This window comes from Alosa pseudoharengus, unplaced genomic scaffold (assembly GCF_046254945.1).
Source record: "Alosa pseudoharengus isolate Yale_2024_CS ecotype anadromous, Long Island Sound unplaced genomic scaffold, YU_APseudo_1.1 YU_APseudo_1.1_scf_15, whole genome shotgun sequence".
NCBI classification, from domain to species: domain Eukaryota; kingdom Metazoa; phylum Chordata; class Actinopteri; order Clupeiformes; family Clupeidae; genus Alosa; species Alosa pseudoharengus.
This window is the reverse complement of record NW_027468620.1, coordinates 21,742,710-21,763,561: the sequence shown is the minus strand read 5'-3', so window position 1 is coordinate 21,763,561 and position 20,852 is coordinate 21,742,710. Positions and strand designations below refer to the sequence as shown.

At 41.9% G+C, this 20,852-nt stretch overlaps 1 protein-coding gene across 3 annotated transcripts; it reads right to left on the bottom strand.

The window, feature by feature from the left end:
* Positions 1-324: 324 nt before the first annotated feature.
* On the bottom strand, positions 325-18,876 carry nfkb2 (nuclear factor of kappa light polypeptide gene enhancer in B-cells 2 (p49/p100)). 3 transcript variants are annotated; one of them, XM_076285898.1, is made up of 24 exons: positions 18,793-18,876; positions 12,265-12,323; positions 10,533-10,575; positions 10,285-10,366; positions 10,057-10,097; positions 9,748-9,846; positions 9,394-9,545; positions 8,940-9,052; positions 8,427-8,585; positions 7,974-8,078; positions 7,741-7,829; positions 6,683-6,821; positions 6,375-6,521; positions 5,769-5,960; positions 5,243-5,384; positions 4,965-5,079; positions 4,233-4,440; positions 3,379-3,548; positions 2,559-2,661; positions 1,997-2,223; positions 1,656-1,740; positions 1,378-1,547; positions 1,094-1,205; positions 325-654 (listed from the first exon to the last, which is right to left on the bottom strand). In XM_076285898.1, exons 2-24 carry the CDS (start codon positions 12,279-12,281, stop codon positions 572-574), a joined length of 2,793 nt encoding a protein of 930 aa, XP_076142013.1. In that variant the 5' UTR covers positions 12,282-12,323; positions 18,793-18,876; the 3' UTR covers positions 325-571. The 3 variants fall into 3 exon arrangements, with proteins under 3 accessions (XP_076142013.1, XP_076142011.1, XP_076142012.1); XM_076285896.1 differs by lacking the exon at positions 18,793-18,876 and adding an exon at positions 12,778-13,208; XM_076285897.1 differs by lacking the exon at positions 18,793-18,876 and adding an exon at positions 12,778-13,198 and having other exon boundaries at positions 1,378-1,544.
* Between the last annotated feature and the right edge of the window lie 1,976 nt (positions 18,877-20,852).

Sequence of the window (20,852 nt, the reverse complement as noted above, 5' to 3'; positions counted from 1 at the left end):
GGATCTTATTCATGGTGTTAAATTGGCAAACAGTCATTAAACTATATTTAGTTCGACTTTAGACTTTGCACATCATTTAACTTGTTGCCCATGGAGCTTTATGTTACAACCAGATGAAAAGATGTGAATAGTGAGAGTCAATATATTAATTTATATCAACAAATGTTTTTTTTTTTTAGACACGTAAAGTTTAAGCAATCTGAGTAACAATTATACTGCTTCCAACACACAAAATGTCTACAGTCAAACCAACACTACTCCATTAAAACACTGCAACGACGCTAAAATATAATATAACAAATCATTAGTAAAATATGGTAAATCTGAGGTGAAGAAAAAAAGTTTATACAGTATAGATAACATATCATTAATATTAACAACCATGTCACCATTGAGGTTTTTACATTGTCTCATAGATATTAGCATTCACTGATATTGAAGTTAAGAAGTTCTCTCCAGCCATGTATTTCTGAAGGTGCTTTAGGGCTATGAAATATTCATCCATAAACCCTCAGACCAAACCGCTGGTACCGGACAAATTAGCATTCACTGATATTGCATATCCTATCAGTTAAGAAGTTGCCATGGCAGGAAGTTCGCCATCTTCGTCCTCAATCCCCTGACTGCCAAAGCCGCTGTCCACCGTTGTGTCCACTGGAGGAGGAAGGGAGGAGAGGAACCCGTTAAAGGCTGGACATGACAGCAGCACTCCAAATGATGTTCTAGATGCACTAATGTACTGGATTCAGTTAATCAAGGCTTTCAGAGTCACTATAATAATTATGTGCACTGCGAAAACGATGGTCCTGATGGACCTGAAAAACATGGTCGTGATGGACTTGAAAAACATGGTCCTGATGGACTTGAAAAACATGGTCGTGATGACCCCTTTTGCTGTCTGTACAGCTAATTGATTTTGTGCAGGCGTAGATTTAGGAGCATAATGGGATAACTGAAAGCGAGTGTGAATGTGTGCGTGTCAGAGAGAGAGAGATGGGCTGTGTGTGTGTGTGTGTGTGTGTGTGAGAGAGAGAGAGAGAGAGAGAGAAAGACATGGACAGTGTGTGTGTGTTTGTGTGTACGTGGCCCATACCTGTGCTCTGCTTATCTTCTCGGACCTGTGTCTGTCTCAGTAGTCTCACGCCCTCATTTATACCCAAAGACTGCAGGGCCTCCACCAGTCCCTCAACTGCACCTCCAGCCAGCTAGACACACACACACACACACACACACACACACACACACACACACACACACACACACACACACACAAAATTAAGCATTACAAACATGTCAAAACTCTTAGACAGGCTTACAAACACAAATACCAAAGGGCTGAACTCAACTTTTTTAAAACAGAAGCCCCCTCTCACTCACCTGGTAATTCTCTAGAAGGTTCTGACACGGTGATGGACTCTCCTGGTACAGGTGGGCCAAGGTGAGCATGCCCAGTTTCTCTGCCAGCTCTTTCCAGGGCACTCGGCTCTGGTCGAGGAGACCACACAGCTTCTCCATCATAGCCCCATCTAGTGGCTGACTGCTCCCTGCTTCACAGAGTTCAAAGAGAATCAGGGTTAGGGGGAGACACCAGACAGTTCCATGTAAAGCCATTTCAATATGGCGGAGTGATTGACTGTTGGAGATGGTTTGCTCACCGCTTTCCTCTGTGCTTGGTTTGGGTCTCTTGTTTGTGTGGGGACTAGTCTGAAGCCTGGAGATACTGTCGAGAATGTTTCTCACCTGGAGAGAGTTCAATAAAAGCTTATTCATTAGTCTCAGACTGGTAGGAAGTCTACTGAATGCCTGTCTTAATGTCTACTATGGTATACAGGTAGAAAAGCTCTGATTATGTATTCACTTTTCAAACCAAGTGTATGTTAGCATGAACTGGACCTCAAATTGCTTTGTCTTAAATACTCTGCTGAAAAATATTGTCAAGAGAGGCTGCTGAAAACCTTTCAATTAGTTATGAGAGTGTGACCACAGGCATGTTTACCTTTTGACATTTGGCCAGATCAAACGGTTTGTGTCCCCCTGCTGGTCTTTTACGTGGGTTTATTTGGATTCGTTCCAGGGAGGACGACACTGCTTGGACCTGTCCACCAATATCCTCCTCAGTCTGTCTGCTGTCTGCTGGTCTCACGCGTCTATCCTCCTCATCCTCGTCGGAGGAAGAGGAACTGAAGAAGAGTGGCTCGTCATTCTCCAGGCTTTTGTTGGCACCTGCAAGAGTACAGAGTTGTATTTCTTTTTCAGTCCAGGCTGCACAACGCACGACACTTTCGGTCTTACTCAGCTGTTCCTGTCTGAAGCTTAAAGCAAAAGCATGCAAATCTAACTAACCAACGTCAAGTTGCAGGTTAGCAACTTCAAGTTATTACATTTAGTAATCTTAAGAAATTCTCAAGCTGAATTTTCAATCTCAAACTCAAACTAGTTAGTCAGCTTGGCAAGTTCCTTATCTCCTGTGGGGAAGCACCCTTTCAGAGAGTCACAGATGCCTTCAAAGTTTAAAACAGCACAGACATGATAACAAGCAAAACTGTGAAGTATCTCACCTGCAGCAATAAGCATGGAACACAGAGGAGGGGAGCCCTGACTAGCAGCCAGGTGGAGGGGACTGTTTCCTCCAAACGTACAAACATTCACATCTGCCTTGAGCTAGAGGGAAGGAATGGACAAGCCCATTAGGAGAGGAGAGGAGAGGAGAGGAGAGGAGAGGAGAGGAGAGGAGAGTGAGGGGGTGCTTGTGAAACAGAGGCAACTGAATGTGATCTGGCTTGCGCACATTGTGGTGGGAACATACTGTACACTCATTCTGAAATTCCACAGAAAACCTCTCTGACGTACACACGTCCCTCAGGTTATAATAACACAACTATCTAAATAACTGAATTCAAATGAGCTCATTGTGTACATTTTAACTGTGCCCTCAATTAGAAACATGAATTTCACTGCTGTCGGATGGAAACTTTGTCTCTCCAAATCCATTCAATTTCAGGAAATTGAAAAAAAACTTGAATTTTTTAAGTAATCCAACCTTGCGTAATCAAATAAAATAAAAAAACACACAATTTGTCATCAGGTTCTGGATGCACTTTGGTATCACTACTCTTTGACTTGACAGTAATATAATTTTCCATTTCTGCCATTTCTCATATCACAAAATGACTCATCATCAGACCCATGTAAGAATCGCGAAGGCTTCAGCATCGACACAATGGGGTATTTAAACACAACATTGAATGAGGTGAAGGTTCATGCTCCAGCTTTCAAAAAGTACCTTACGGCTAACATCGTTTCAATAATGTAGCATATTGTTCAGAGGGCTGTGGAGCATTGACTACAAGAGTGTAGTAAAGCAGATGAGGCCAGTACCTCGGTGAGGAGCACACAGGCCACTTTGAAGAGGTTCTCCTTGACGGCCAGGTGCAGGGAGGTGCAGCCACTTTTCTGCTCCTGAGCGTTGATCTTGGACCCTGACTCAACCAGGAGTTTGAGGCAGCGCTCGCCTCCCCTCCTCACAGCCAGGTGCAGAGGGTAGAGGCCTGGGAGAGGAGAGAGAGAGAGAGAGAGAGACGGCCAATGGATGAGTAAAGCTTCACACACATGCTGGATCTATCCATCTATCTAATAGCACATAAAATTGAACACCTTTCCTATGTGAATCTGAAATGATCTCTGTCACTCTATCTATCTATGCATTTATCTATCTATCTACTTTTGCTTCAGGGAGGAAAACCAGCTGACAATGTTACATAGCAAACAGCACTACAGAAGGAAAACTAGCTAAAAACGAAAAGTTTTTTTAATGACAGACCAGAGCCAGCGCTCTGGGGGGGGGGGGTGTCTCCCTAGTATGACCAACACTTTTTTTTCTATTTTCACTAGTTTCTATTCTATTACTACTGTATTTCATGTAGATACGGTCTACTTTCTACTCACTGCTACACGCAGTGGCAGAGAACTCACACTTGGTGGTCAGGTAGGCATGTTGTTAGAATGTTAGAAAAACAGCTGGGGCTCTACACTCGTGGACATTACTCGTGGTTAGGCATTGATAGTACATTAGGCTATTAATTCATCAACTGTGACATAAAATGTCTATGCCGCCAAGCACAAAAAAGCACTTGTGCCCCCTTGGAAATACCAAATGCCCCCTCTGTTACTATACTCTGCAGCCGGGTCTGTGGCAGCCTATGAGTTCCATGTACACTCTCCCTCTCTCTCACCTGAGAAGTCAGCTGTGTTGACCAGGTGGGCGTGTCGCTCCCCTAGGTGTGTGAGCAGGAGACGAAGTATGACTTCGTCGCCACCGAGGGCGGCCAGGTGGACAACAGTACGTCCGTCCCGGTCCAGGAGCGAGGGGTCCGCCCCGACCCTCAGCAACAGCTCCACGACCCTCAACTGGCGGGTGATCACAGCCAGGTGCAGCGGCGACTGGCCAGAGAGAGAGAGAAAGAGACAGAAAGAGAGAGAGGGAGAGCGAGATAGATAGGGAGGGATAGAGAGAACATTAGGAATACATAACAGCACTCAACATCTGTATTTGAGTAGGAAGAGTAATGGATGGTAAGGATGTTTTGAAAGTTTTTTCTAACCCAAAAGATGATGCTATGACTTGCTATGGAGAACTGGGACAAGTATTTGTGTTACACTCTGCCTTTGTCGATCCATTTATTAACAGAGTATTAATGAGAGCATTTATGAGAAATGTCCTTTTTACCCTGTTTTTGTTTTGTAAAATATGCCTCTGTGCACTGTGTGGGTGGCCTCTCTTAGACTAAAAGCATGCACCCATGAATATGTCAACATGTAAACATGTTATGAAAGCAAAAATGGCATTTAATGAACTGGTGTTTTTTAATTGAGCTAGCTAATGGAATTATATGTGCACAGAAAAAAAAAGGCAGGAAGACTGGTGAACGAGCAGAGGGACTGTCTGTTTAGGAGTGTGTCCTCACCTGCCCCAGGTGGTTGAGTCTGTTGATGATGTTCTGCTGTGGGATGCCGACGATGGAGTGGAGCAGCTGCTGCACTACCGCCGGCTGCTGGTGGATAATAGCCAGATGCAGGGGCCTGGGGCCGCAACGACAACGCAAACAGCAACACGGTCAACAACAACACAACACATACACAAAAACAACCAGCACATCAAACAACAACAACAACAACAACAACAACAAACGCTGCACAGGCGTAAGAGATGTGAAGAAGAGGTGTTCACAAAGGCTGGACTCACGTGTCTCCGTTCTCGTCCTGCACCCCGCACAGGTGTCTCTGCACGGCCAGGAGGGGGCGCACGTCCCCGCTGCTGCAGTACTCCAGCAGAGCGCGCGCCGTGCGCTTGGCCGTGTACGTGGTTCTGTTCTGCAGGAACGCAGCTGCACGACACAGTAGAGGGACAGCACAGACTCAGTGTCGGTGACAGTAAACATGTCACGTACAGTTATCATGTGAACCGTGAAAAAAATATCTTCCCCTATTCCCCAAGATCACTTTATTGTAAAGCCAAGCTAAGATAATGGCATCATACAGTGAAAGAGGTGTAAATATGGAAATACAATTGGGAAAAAAATCTCATGTGTACACACACACAAAAAAAACATCTTAAGTGTAAATTATATCAACTACAGTATTTCAGGGTAAGTCTCAACTCAAGGCAATAGTAAGCCTGCAATACTGCAAAATCGATGTAACTACAGGTAACTCAGCCCAGCTCGGCTGCGGCGTGGCCCAGACCCTATCTGCGTGCCGTGGAAGCTTACCGATCTGGAGGAGCTGTTGCTGCACTGGAATGGGTGATGGGCTACTGGCTGCTGCTGCCTGCTGCTGCTGGACTGCCGATGTTTGATGCCCAGAGGAAGCAGACATGTGCAGCACTCCACCGCCACCGAACCCTCCACACCCGCCGCCATAGAAGCCCGGGCCATCCATCTGATGGTTGTAGCGGTTGTAGCCTGCAGAGTTTGGCCAGACATCTAAAGTAAGTGTCTGTTTAAAAATGTACTTTGTGTATTTCTAAGTGATGCATAGCAGAGAGCTCGGAAGAGCTTCACAAGATTTATGCAATAAAGAGATTTGGACTAGGACGCAGCCTGCAGAAGGATAAAAGTCAATATTCACTATGTTTTTTGGCTACATGGGACTGATGACGGTGAATGATGTGTGATGGAGTAGTGGTGGTGAGCTAGAGGTCCTGGTAGAACACCAGAAGGTTGTGAGTGCAATGCGATAGGCTCCCACCAGTGTGCACCTGAGCAAGGTTGCTCCAAAGGGACTGTCCCTGTAGTGAGTTCCCTGTAAGACGCTCTGGATAAGAGCCTCAATTAAATGACAATGGAATGTAATGTCTTGAGTCAAAAAGTGCCCACCTGCTCCACCTCCCATGCCTCCACCTGGGCCTCCGAATCCCCCGGCGCCTCTCCCCGAGCCGCCTGCCCCACCCTGGGGCCCAGGCCATGAGTCAAAGTGCGGGTGAGGCAGGGACTTTTGCCGTTTCCGTTCGACTTCCTCTTTATCTGAACAACACAGATGAAGCAGTGATAAAGAAAGAGAAAGAAAAGAAGAATGTGTTAAAAATGAGATCAGACTGACGTTTGAATGCTATATTTGTCACAAGCTTTAGCTTCTATATTACTAGAGCACGGCAAGGGAATGTGGAAGTTGCACTGAAATTTACCTTGAACTTGAGGCACATAGGTAAACTGTTTGGGTTCACTGCAATCTCCTCCTTTCTTCCTCTTTAGCTGCAGGAACACTGTAACTGCTCTGTCAATCTCTGTGCTGTGGTACGGTGGAGTCTTAAACACAATGGCATACTGCAAGCAGGTAAAGGAGAAAGACATAAGTCAGTTATACTGATATGATACTGAATGGAAACCAACATTTAGAAAACCACTCAAAGCCAAATACAGGAAGTCTACTATGCAATGCTCTATGCTGTGGTTAATTCCTAGATTCTATAAATGTGAACTGAAACAAATTAAGTTGATTTCACCTGCTCTTGCACTTTTATCCAGTTATCATTGCCATGTGACTATGAACCAAGTATGCGACAGAGGCGACTAGGGTTGTAACGGTACAATATTTTTTGTGGTATGATAACCAGTTCAGAAAATATCAGTTTCAAGGTTTCACATTTGTCTATAGTGTGTGTCTGTATGTCAAAGGTTACCGCACAGACAAAAAACACAGATACACAGAATTAGCCACCAACTGCAGAACCAGTGATTTAGGTAGGTCACAGCTGATAAACTCTTCAGAGAATGAGGTTTAATGCCAAACGTCTAAAAACGAAGACTAACCACAAAAACAGGTCTAATCACATAGGCTTGTTGACATTGATTCTGACACATAGATTGTACAAATAATTATAAATAATTGTATATAGGTATATAGGCATATATAAAACAGCAGTGTTTGTCTGGACCACTGATTAAATTGGATACTCAAATCAGTGTTGATGGTTGTAAAAATGCTTTTGTACAAAACATTAAAATACAGACAATGAAACAGAATTGAAAAAGCAGGTCAACACTATTAACAATTTGCCGATCACTGAATCCCTGTCAGAATCAATGTTATCACTACACAAGCAGATGTAATTAGACCTGTTTTCCGGTTTATCCGTGAAGTTCAGCATTAATCACAAAGACATAACAGATGTTAAGAGAGCAGGAGGTGATGGGCAGCCTGATGGCCATACACCTAAAACAAGCTATAGCTGCGTCCACACACCTGCTTGTGCACATCTGTGGGAGAGAAATCTCCAAAGGCCTCCCAACCCCCTTCATCGTCTTCCTCAAAGAAGCGAATGTCAATGTCATCTGGAGGTAACAAAAACAAGCAGATCAGCATGAGCTCTTTCACAGGGAATCTTTTTCATTTTTTCAGAAATTCTGAAAATTGGGATTATTTAGATTTATATTTTATTATTTAAATTTATATTTTACGGACTAAAACTCACTCACCTTTTTGTACTTTATCACAAAGCAGAAATACTTCATCACCACCCAAAACAGAGCCACAGGTCCTGTCCATACGTGAGATCTTCAGGTTTGAGGCATTGGGTGATTCTGGGTGAAAAGAAAAACAAAGTTACGGTAGTGTTGGACTTTGCTAAAAACCTTGAAAATGACAAGTCAGTCAGCTTAGGCAGAATTCTGACATGAAAGAAATAACCGGTCCATTAGAAAAACTAGATTTATTACAATTATACTATAATAATGCTTTGTTTAAAATAATGATAATGCGCCAATATGCAACTGCATGGTAAGAACAATACAATACAACAGTATAAAAAATACAAATAAAAAATACAAATACAAATAAAAAATACAAATACAAATACGAAATATACTGTTTAGCAACGTACAGTTAAATGTCATGGAGTGCTTATTAAAGCCGGAGGGAGTTAGACTCACTGCTGTCATAGATGGCGTTGGAGATGACAGGCTTCAGGGCTCTAGTAAATGCCCCTGTGCTGTCCTGGAGGTACGCTGTGAACTTCAGCCGCACAATGTTGAGATCCATGGACTTGCTCAGTTCTTTGGCCTCGTTAAGAATAGTCTGCTGGTCTGCGTCTGTGAGTATGACAAGGAGAGAAGAAGGAGGACATGAGGAACAAGGAAGGATGAAATTCAGCTCAGGAATTCAGCTCACTTACTGCTAGGGCAGCTGGATATATTCATAACTCAACAACTCAACACAACTACCATGAACAGAAGATGGAATACACATTTGCTGTGTAAATATTAGGAATATACTAATCATTCACTGACCACCAATAATTCACTGGTGAATTGTTTCATTCAAGTTATAACCTGTGATCAGAACATCCATATATTATATAGTGCACTATGGTGAATGTGTGGCTGATCTGAACACAGGTATAGTCAGTGCAGGTATGATGGTGGTAACTGATGGAAGTCTCTTACCACTGAAATGGTAGTTTGACTCCCTCTGCCTTCTCCTCTCCTCTCTCAGTCTCTTGGTCAGCACCTCCATGACGCCCCGTTTGGTGACGTGCAAAATACCCAAATTACTGAACCTGGACACACACACAGACAGAGACAGCAAAACAGTGAGGAAGAATATTGCACCGCAAATGCAGACTGGAAAATAGAATAGAGTTTGGTTAAGATTGAATTGGTGTGTTTTAGACCCAAAAAGCATTGTCCCCAGAGCAACTAGGGGTTAAGTGCCTTGCTCAAGGGCACAATGGTGGAGGCCGGGAATTGAACCCACAGCTACCACTACCACTATATGTATGCTGAAAGCACAATAAACAGTTCTCCATAAGGTATACACAGGTCTAGTCTCAAATTAAGCCAGCCCTGATATCGTCTTTATCAGGTAGGCACTGTAGGCAAGGGTCTGAAGGACACTCACTGTGCCTGGAGGTCATTGGGTCCGACGTCCACCATGCAGGTCCCATTCTCATTGCACTGCCTCCCCACCAGACTGTGAGCGTGGACACGCGGAGGGTCAGTGTGTGTCACCAGCTGCACCTCCACTCGAGCGTGGCCCATGTAGTTACACACCTGCGTTGTCAAAGTAGGAGTTTGTTAAAGGGGCCTCATTATGGAGCCTAGTTTATCACTAAAGTAGCCTAATCTTCTGTAAGCATTTGTCAGTATTGTGCATGTAGCCTTTTTTCACATACACACACACACACACACATTTAGTTTAGTGTATTGGTACATGTTAGAAAGTAAAATGTTGGACGGAGGAACATGGGCTGACCTTGACAGTGGGGTACGTCCTTCTGTTTCTTTCACTGGACGCTCCAGGCAGCCCTCCATGCGATGGTCCCTCACATTCATATCGGAAGCGAAAGCCTCGCTGACAACACACAGAGGAAACGTGAATGGGGGAAAGCCATAAAAACACATGCCAATTTCAGCCTGACACCATGTCAAACCACATGTCTAAGATTCTTGGATCAACAAGAAATACCAGCTTTCAAGATCAGACAGACACTTTGATGATCATGGATTATTCATACTAGCATATGTGTACAGTACAGTACAAAATGTTAAAAATATGAATTACCTGTTTTGGTTCCTCTATGATTTGTAAATAGGGTCCATCAACTTTGAAAAAAGGAAAGAGTCTTTTATGAATATATACTTAAGGATAAATAGATCAGAGAATGAAATAAGAAATATATTAAACTTGGTTTAAACAATAAAGCTCTGTCTTGAAATTACTGCTAGTCTGGACACAAAACACATTTCCTCAGTACAGATTATAAATTAGAATTGGGCACTCCCATCTCACCTGTTTCAATGGCATAAGGTTCACTCTTTATGTCTAAATGTGGCATGAAGGCATTTTCTATGTAACTGCTCTCCATTAACAACTATGGAGAAAAAATATAAGAGAAATCAGTCAGGCCAGCACATTTGTCAAAAACTGAACTGATGTAAACAAACCTGGCTGAGCTTCAACACTGTTTATTGCTGACAGTGAGACATCCTACAACTCATTATCCACAAATATAACATTGCTTATAAAAAGTACCTTACCTCACTCTCTAGCATTTTCATGCTATATTGGGACTCATCCATTCTGAAACAGTGAAGAATGTAAATATAAGAAAACAGAACTAATACTGGTCTAAGACGTGTCTCAGAAACAGAGAAGACATCTGCCTCTGACACAGGCACTGAGGCAAGCAGAAGATTAGCTTGCGGAAGCTGTGTTTCCTAAGTACACAGCACCAGGAACACGTACGATAGTCAGCGAAAACTCATGCTAAGCTGTCTTAGTCTTTTAGAAGACTCCTCCTGACACTACAAAGAAAAAACAACACGTCAGAACACAAAGACGGTTTTGGTGTTCGAGAAATGACAAATTCAAAATTGCTTTCACTTTCAGATGGCTACACGATGGCCCTTGCTCTCTGTCTCGCTCCCTCTCTGTCGCCCTCTCTCTCTCTCTTTCTGTCTCTCTCTATCGCCCCCTCCCTCCACCCTGCTTGCTCATGTTACTTCCAGGAAGTGTACTGCAGAAAAAAAGGAAAGCCCCGTGAATACCGACTCAGTACTGCCACTGATGTCAGAGTGAGAAATGCACGCCAGTGCTCTCATTCTACATACTTGAGAACAGATTAATTCTGAAGTGTGACCTCCATGCCATTATTTCATAAGTAGTTTTGTTTTGTGATGTTGGGTGACTGAGATGCATTTTGAGATGCAAGGTAATTGTTTTTGAAATGGATTTCTGATCAAACAGAAACACACACTCACTCTCTCTTTATGTTCTGAAATTACACAGCCTTAAAATCAGTCTGAAACACATTCCTGCCAACAGTGACATGGAATACCCCATAGGGGTTCACGGGATTGCCCCAAATCATTCTACCCCCTATTGCCCAATGCAGTCAACAGCTTCCTGTGTTCTGTTCTTAAGGTAGAGAGAGGGGTGACAGACATTTCTTACCTCAAGCACTATCCCACTGAACTGTGAAATACATTGCCATGAATTTCCCCTTGGGGATCAATAAAGTATCTATCTATCTACTGTATCTATCTATCTATCTATCTAATTATCTATCTATCTACCTCATTCTTTTTGACAATGACAATGTATTTACTTTGCAGCAGCTTTGGGTGGAATTGAACTTTGAAGATTGAAGACTTTCATTCATGAACTGGTGACAGGAACAAGAGGTGGTTTCACAAAAGTGATGACAAATGCTCATATGCATATAGTTCATGCTCTAAGGTGAAGTATGATAATGTCTATCTATAGGACCAAAAACCTTGGGCTATTGGATAAAATATTTTGACATAAAGATTAAAAAATAACAGCAAGACATATGTGACAAATAACAAACTTTGAGACGACAATTTTCTGGCTTTTTTCAAGCATTGTCACAGGAAGTTAAGACATTTCTAAACATTTTCAGCAGAGGCCTAAGACAATGACAATTTGTCTGCCAATCAAGTAACATCAATTTATAATCATTCATTAAGAAATGACACATTTTGTAAGTGTTCAAGGTCTGTAGTTTTCCACCCACAGACACAGTTGACAACCTGCTTGATGTATCAACAAAGTCAGGCTACATAACTTCACATAGCAATTCAACATTTCCTCTAGATCTTCAATAAGATTGCCAAAATTACCCACTCATAGTGGAGAAAGAAATGTGCCTGATATACCCTTGGAACCTAGGCATACGTTAAAAGTTAATCTAATTTAATGTGTCAATACAATTTTGCATAGCTACGATTTACATTGACAGGCACGTACCTCAGTCCTCCCGACATGCCGTTTGCAACAGGGTCATCGGCTCTTATTTTACTCTGCAACTGTTAACAAAACGTTTATAGATCAGTCAGGTACTGTTATTTCCCATGGATGTAATTCCCCCTTTTCCCCTTAGCAATAAGGCGAGCACGCTTTTAGGTAGCCTGCCCAAAACGCAAAACTCCTCCAAGGGAATTTCCAGATAAGTGTGCATCCTGCTTTAAGCACTTATCAAAGTTTTGCGTTTTTAACATAATAAATTACACGATATACACTATACATTTGCATTGGCCTACTCTCATTCACAAAGTTTCAGATAACACAGGGATCTGTGAATGAAATAAAGTTTTAACAAGCAAGATTCATCTGTCCATTAGGGTAGCATACACATCGCAGTAAATGCACAACAGAGCCCGTATGTGCAACAGCGTGCAACTAATGTAAACACGTTATATCGAATTATGTGACATTTTCATTAGGCTGTCATAAGATATTCAAATAATGGTGCTGTCTTACTTCTAGGTGTGAAGTCCAGATGTTGGTCATTACCAGCAGACACTTGCGAAACAGAAATCAACAGAGAACAAGAAATAAAGAGCAAACGAAGCGAATAGCTAATTATCAAAAATCCTCCTGAATGCTGAAGAATGAACACCAATTTCAGGTGCTGTTTGTATTCCAAAAGACAATCCCAGTGTTTACTCGGCGAAGCAACTCTTCACAACACGAGTTGTTCACTAACATCTGGAAAGCCCCGGACTGTTGGGGGAATTCCGCAAGCGCATGGCCATGTCACCAACTGCGATTGGAGCGCACTGTCAAGTCCCACCCACCTGTCAAATGGGCCTATAGGTGGCTGTCAGATGTATCCTCGTTTCTGTAATTTAGCTTAATTGAAGTAAGAATATGACAAGATATACTGTAATTTGACGTGACTGGTAGACTACGACTCAATCTTTAGAACATATACTGTTTTGAGCTTTTTATTAGCGAAACTTGAGCGGCCACTGAGCATTCGGTTCTCCAATAATTCTGGTCTGAAATGCATGACATATATGTTGCTAAATTGGCAGTCCTTGTCTCGCCTATCAAATGTTACAATACCATGATCTACCCTATTGTACCATTCCAGAGATTTGTTGAGTTTATAACTGAGCTATATTGAATCATCATAAACATAAACATGAACACTACATGCGGGCCGGTCTCGGTCCTTATGCCCCCAACCTCCGCTTTAGGCTGTAACGCACCGGCCAAACCTAAGTCTAAACACTCTAACTAACCGTAGAACACGGTTTGACAACAGGTATGACAACATTGCTAACTTTGCATGGTTTTTAACATCATTGTGCATGGTTTTTAACGTCATGAATAACATTTATTCACGCGCTGCACAGTCCACCATTCCAGGACTGTCTATGCTGGCACGCTAAACTATTCTGCTCATAAGTATTTTTTGAGGTAGCCTGGAGGACGGAAAGGCACCATCAATTTGAGGTCCAAAAGAATCCAGAACACAAATCTCTCTGTGTTGGTGACATTCTCCTCTGGGATAATATCCGTCAAACTGATTGCAGAAACCACCACTCTTTCCAATGTAGGCTATTTATCTTGGCCAATGTCCTGCACAAAAAATATTACTGTGCTTTCCACAATAAAAGAAACAACATGCACATTAGACATGCTCACATGCTCATTTACTGGAGGACCTGAGCCCTGGCCCTGGGTATTCCCCTGCAGCATCTGGCCCTTCATCCAGACAGAGGAAATTTCAGAACAATTCACAACATACAGCTTCACTTTTGTGTACAAATGTGTCAGAGTGATTCTGTATACAGTGCATACGGAAAGTATTCACAGCGCTTCACTTTTTCCACATTTTGTTATGTTACAGCCTTGTTCAAAAATTGACTCAATTATTTTTTCCCCCTCAAAATTCTACACATAATACCCCATAATGAAAACTTAAAAAGTTTGTTTGAGATTTTTGCAAATATATTAAAAATAAAAAATGAAAAAATCACTTGTACATAAGTATTCACAGCCTTTGCGATCACCTGTCTATATAAGGTCCCACAGTTAACAGTGCATGTCAGACCACAAAACAAGCATGAAGTCGAAGGAATTGTCTGTAGACCTCCAAGACAGGATTGTGTCGAGGCACAGATCTGGGGAAGGGTACAGAAAATGAGCCCAATGAGCACAGTGGCCTCCAGAGCTGGCTGACCCTCTAAACTGACCAATTACCCGATAGTCACTCTGACAGAGCTCCAGGGTTCCTCTGTGGAGAGAGGAGAACCTTCAAGAAGGACGACCATCGCTGTAGGACTCCACCAAGCAGGCTTGTGGTAGAGTGGCCAGACGGAAGCCACTCCTTAGTAAAAGGCACATGGCAGCCCGCCTGGAATTTGCCAAAAGGTACCTGAAAGACTCTCAGACCATGAGAAACAAAATTCTCTGGTCTGATGAGGCAAAGACCCAACTCTTTGGCGAGAATGTTTGGAGGACACCAGGCACCACTCATCACCTGGCCAACACCATCCCTACAGTGAAGCATGGTGATGGCAGCATCATGCTGTAGTAGGGGTGTAACGGTACACAGAAGTCACGGTTCGGTTCATACCTCGGTTCGGACATCACGGTTCGGTACGAGTTCGGTACAATGGAGGGAAAAGCAAAACAAAAATGCAGAAAGCATTTTTTTTTTGTACATGTCTCAGGCTGTACCACCTAGTGTCATACAGTCTCTTCCCTGAGCTATCTGAACAGCCTGAAGTGTGTAAGATGTAGTCTAAACAGTACAATAAGTACCCAGACTCCATCTGTAACTTGTAAACAAAATAAGACAATCAGCTATAAAACTGAAAATAGGCCTACAGCATCTCTTATTTCTGAAAGTGCAAATTACATAGAAAAAATATTTTTAAAAATCCACTTAAGCAAGACCTTCAACATCTGTGTTTAGTTGTATATGGAAGGGTCTACAATTTGCCTCAATATTTTTTTGTATTGTGTGTAAAGTAATAATCTAGCCTACTAACTGTGAAAATATCACAATATTTTGCCTTTTTAAAAAAAACGAAATTGCTCCTTTTATTTGATAAACAGACTACAACTAGAAGTCACGTGACTTTGCCCTTTGACGTTTACTCACCGTAGCATGGTTTGTTTATTAGCCTGGTTAGCGTTGTCACTTTATTTTGCTGTCTATGCACTTAACACTACCAGCTCCTCATGTGAGAAGTTACAAGTTACCCCAACATAAAGGTAATTACCACGCGATTTACATAGCTTTCTGTCATTACGAAATCATTTAATTTAAGCCATAGGTTTTGGCCCTATTTTTATGTGTATCCAAAGGCTGCTGAAGCGCAGGGTAAGTTTTTTTCCCCCTCGTTTCAGTGATTGGTAGCCTACATCATCTGGGTGATGGCTTCGAATATGTGTAGCATTTTTTCCACTCACATACCCAACAACTGCTGATCAACGCCGACACACAGTTTCATCTTATCCACCACTCTTTCGCCTGTACTAACGTTACTGTAACTGAAGTTCTCAAACTTACGATCTTAAAGAGACCAGCGGATCCTCTAACTCTTGTGGGTCTAACCTTAGTGCTGCTAATGACTGACGGACTCGACCGACGACCTGACAAAAAAAACATAGGCGCCAATCAGAGCTTCAGAGCTAAGGCGAGGCTAAAGATTGCGTTAGGTGTCGCTAAAGAACTCCCGTAACTCTCGCTACTTAACAGTAATTGCGCATGACATTAATTAATCCGCACACGAGTTTTATTTATTTTTATACCGTGTATTCTCCGTGTAAATTCATCCACCGAACCGTGACGCCCGTACCGTTTCGGTTCAATACGAATACATGAACCGTTACACCCCTATGCTGTAGGGATGTTTTTTAGCGTCAAGAGGAATGGGTGAAATTGGCCAAATATAGGCGTGCCAAGCTTGTGGCTTCATATTCTAAAAGACTTGAGGCAGTAATTGCTGCCAAAGGTGCCACAACAAAGTATTGAGCAAAGGCTGTACATACTTATGTACATATTATGTTTTCGTTCATTATTTCTAATAAATTTGCAGAAAAATCATGTTTCATGTTGTCTTTATGGGGTATTGTGTGTAGAATTTTGAGGAAAAAAATGAATTGAATCAATTTTGGAACTAGATGTACCGCATAGCGGTACAAAATATGACCTCCGCACAGTCCTGTACATCCATGCTGCCAAAAATAAATCATATTAATGAATTTGTCTTCATCTTCTACTCCATCCCCCACTCTTGAAACTTTTGTGTCTGCTTGTTTGGAATGTCTGTTTGCGGCCGCACACATAGCCTACTGGCGCTGCAAAGGTGAATAGATTTGTAGCACTTGCCAAACAATTTGTAGCCTCAAAACCTTTAAAATCTCTAAACCAGGGATTCCCAAACTGTGGTACGCGTACCCCCGGTGGTACGCGAGCTTCTAGGGGGTACGCGAGATGAAAAGGGCTATGGCGGACAGGTATAAAATGAAAATGTTAAATCTTTTGTAATTAATTCATGAATAAATACATAATTTCGAATCAGGTCATAATGATATGGAAACATGAAATTAAAGGATATCATTTATAAACTCTGTATGTGTTCATCAAAAAAAGGGCAGCTTACACTCTAAAAAACATTGGGTTAAAAACAACCCAATTTCAACCCATCCACTGGGTAAATAGTGGTCGAGCCCAGCACTGAGTTATATTAGCCCCGAAAATTGGGTTGTTCGGTCAACCCAATGAGTTGGGTTGATAGTCTAACCCAAACATTGGGTTATCGTAACAAAACTGTTAGGTTAAACCTACATAATTGTTGGGTAGGCTATCTTATACAACCCAGGATTTATATTATTTTCACTGTCATCTCTGGGTTATGCTGACCTAATTTATGGGTTATTCTAAGTATCTTATTTTTCTCCTTAATCCAATCACTATTAATTTATAATAATTCAAATACATGTTTGCAAATCATTAATGTTACAATATAATGTTTTAAAATCCATCCAATGGGCAACAATAGCCATGCAATGAAATAAAACAGTTCGACATTTATTTATTTGGCAGTTTATTTTTTGAACAGATAGCTAGAAAAAGCTTGTGATACTTCCATGAAGGCAGGCAGATTCCACCGTCCGTTTTGGGGATCACCCCTGTGAATCAAAGAAAAATATTAATCACTGTTATTTACAGAACTTTATCTCAAGATTTTCATGAACCATTATCATTGAATGATGTTGACAAACATTAAAAATTCACCAGGAGACAAAATATTAGCGCAACACACTCGGAAACCATGACCACCTATGCAGTTATAATAACTTGTAGTTTCTAGCAGCTAGTTCTAGATGCTAACGTTACCGGGTAACGTTATCTAAAAGACTGTCTGATAGTGCTACTACAACCAGAACCCGTCTTCTCTGCTACAACCAAAAACACCCAGTAATGTTAAGTTACATGGCTATAATATGAAGCTACCCTGAATGAATTAATAAGATGTTGTTTGCCATTATTATTACCGTATGTGTGGCTTGTGAAGAGACTAACATTACTTCAACTGTGTTGGCTAATATTAGCTGACAAACGTTAGCTGCAACCATAGTCTAGGCTACAACCACCACAAAGCATATTTAATTAGCATTGATGCTAGCTATATGGTCTGCTAATGTCAACCAGCTTGGTATGCTCATTTTAGTTCGTTGTAAAAGTTCGTTTTGTTTCTGTCAGCAGATCATACCCAGTGAACAAAGAACTATGTTTTTATGAGTCTGTCTTTGTGTATATTTAACATGAACAGTAATTGTAAGTTAATGTTAGCTAACGTTAGTTAGCATGAATGACACAATTGTTAACCTGTTTGAGGCTGAACGAAATTGGCAGGCAGAATATCCATTCATATCATGAAGGGTAGCTTCTACATCTCTGGGTGGACTTTTAAAATCAGTCATTTTAAAAAAAAAGTTAAAGATACATACCTTACGAAATCGCCTGATTTCCATTGCATGCTGACAGCTGGTGGACTGGACGGTTGGAAGAATAACGATGTTTTTTCGAACTCTCAAATAACTATGCAGCTGTGTTAAAGTCACCCAGGGGCTGGGTAGTGTACTCCACGTCAGGTGGGAGAGAGGAGGGGCGCTGTCCTAAACTATCAACCCAACAAGCTGGGTTACAGAAAATAACCCAACATGAGTAAAAACAACCCCACAAAATGCCCTGACAGCCTCAACCCAACGTTTGGGTTGAGAAAATAACCCAGTATTTTTTAGAGTGTATTAAAGGAATTATCCGGAGTAAAATGCACTTTAGATCGATTTAAGGATGATTGGGGGTAGCCTACATACGTTGAGTTGACATCAAAATCATGTCATTCAGATGTGTTTTGAGAAAGTTCGATTGTACCGTTTTCAGTCACACAACTCGTAGGCTGGAAGTGAGCAGGGCATTTCAATTTCGCCTACCTCTTCTACAGTTCCAAACAACATAACACTTACGTGGTAGTGAGTAGAGGGTCCCTAAAGCCAAACCGAAGTATCCCGAGGTCTTTATGTGGTCGAATAGAGAGTCCAGAATGAATTTCATCAAGCCAGTACCTTTCCGGAAATGTTGCCATCTTTGCTGTAGGAGTCTTATTGTTGGGTGTGTTGTAACACGCTCTGGAAATTCACAATTTCGTCGCCGTTTAAAAAAAAAAAAAACATAGTCCAGTATTTCTTTCGAAATTGAAATGAAGTTGTATGGACTGGACTATGTTTTTTTTTTTTTTTTTTTAAAGGCGACGAAATTGTGAATTTCCAGAGCTTGTTACAACACACTCAGCAATAAGACTCCTACAGCAAAGATGGCAACATTTCCGGAAAGGTACTGGCTTGATGAAATTCATTCTGGACTCTCTATTCGACCACATAAAGACCTCGGGATACTTCGGTTTGGCTTTAGGGACACTCTACTCACTACCACGTAAGTGTTATGTTGTTTGGAACTGTAGAAGAGGTATAAAAATAGCGTTTTGTAGCGGCGAAATTGAAATGCCCTGCTCACTTCCAGGCTACGAGTTGTGTGACTGAAAACGGTACAATCGAACTTTCTCAAAACACATCCGAATGACATGATTTTGATGTCAACTCAACGCAGACATCCCAACCTGCAAAAAGCCATTTCAGGGAGGAACCCCCTGAAATACTTTAGCCTTCTTAGATACTGAAATAGTGATGAATATCCTATGTTTGTTAATTACTTGTCTCTACTCAGCACACCAAATAAGGAAGGCCTATAGTTAGAAATTGTGATAATAAAGTAGATTTTGGTAGTTTGGTCTTTATGTAGCCTTGGCAAATAGCCATCTAGTAGGCTAGTCCTGAATAATATGCACATAAAATGACACTTGTTAAACTCACCTCAACATGTCTTTTGCAATCATTTAACCCGCCATTGCAATGCTAAAGTCACTGTTACAAACAGTGTAGTCTGATGTAAAATGGGTCTTAAATGTTCCTATTTGGGGGGCACTCTTCCTCTGCCATGACGCTCCTGCTCCTACTGAACTGAACTGAAACAGGCCAATCAGGATGCTCTCTGGCACACACGCACTACCTCTCTCTCTCTCTCTCTCCATCCCCGTCGTGTGCGCGCTACACTGAGATGCACACACGATTTGAAGTTTCGGTCTCATGTGTGCACTCTTGCTCGCTCACTCTAGATTCCGGGAGATTTTATCTAATTTGCGGGCATCAGGGAGCCGCTATCAATATGCGGGAGACTCCCGGACCTTCCGGAAGACTTGGGATGTCTGTCAACGTATGTACCCCCAATCATCCGTAAATCGATCTAAAGTGCATTTTACTCCGGATAATTCCTTTTAACATAACGCCTGGAATAGCTAATAGAATGCGTTACTTTTGAATGCGTTGGATGGTCCGTGGGGGGAAAGTTTCGCGGATATAACAGGTTTTTGAAAACAACAAAAACAGAAAGGAGGGAAGGAGCAAAGCTAGGAGTTATTTCAGATGGGCAAGAAAGGTAACATAGCTAGGCTTTACATTTAACAAACTAAAGGTAGCCTAAGTTTAGCCTTTCTAGGCTGTATAGCCTAATGTTGTCCAAACGAATACATCCTTGTCATGCGTTGTTGTAGGCCTATTATAAGATAAGATATTGTATGTGGATGTAGTTAGGCTACTATGCAGGCTAATTATACTGCTGTTATAATTTTCATAACTTTTTAACTGACCAAATGCACGCACCTAAAACCGGGAAACGGACAAATATTGTCAAGGGGGGGGGGGGGGCGGTTATAGAATGCGTTACGTTTTTATGTGTTTATGTGTCGGATGGTGGGGGTACGCGAGCCGAGTCGGAATGTACAGTAGGCGGTGGTACGCGGGGGGAAAAGTTTGGGAACCGCTGCTCTAAACAATCACAAGTAGGGCAGTTCCATCACAGTCCATCCATTGCCACTGGACTAATGAAAGGTACACATGTAGGCTACATTTTATTTGGGAAAGCAGCAGCATAATGTATTTATGTATTTATGTCAGTTCCATGCAGTTTTCAA

Excerpts from the sequence above, each read along its gene's own strand:
- nfkb2 (XM_076285896.1), bottom strand. The coding sequence starts at position 12,807 with ATGACCAACATCTGGACTTCACACCTAGAA. Across the intron at positions 12,324-12,777 it reads TCTGGACTTCACACCTAGAA|TTGCAGAGTAAAATAAGAGC; the intron begins GTAAGACAGCAC and ends TTTTGTTAACAG. Across the intron at positions 655-1,093 it reads AGAAGATAAGCAGAGCACAG|TGGACACAACGGTGGACAGC; the intron begins GTATGGGCCACG and ends TTCCTCCTCCAG.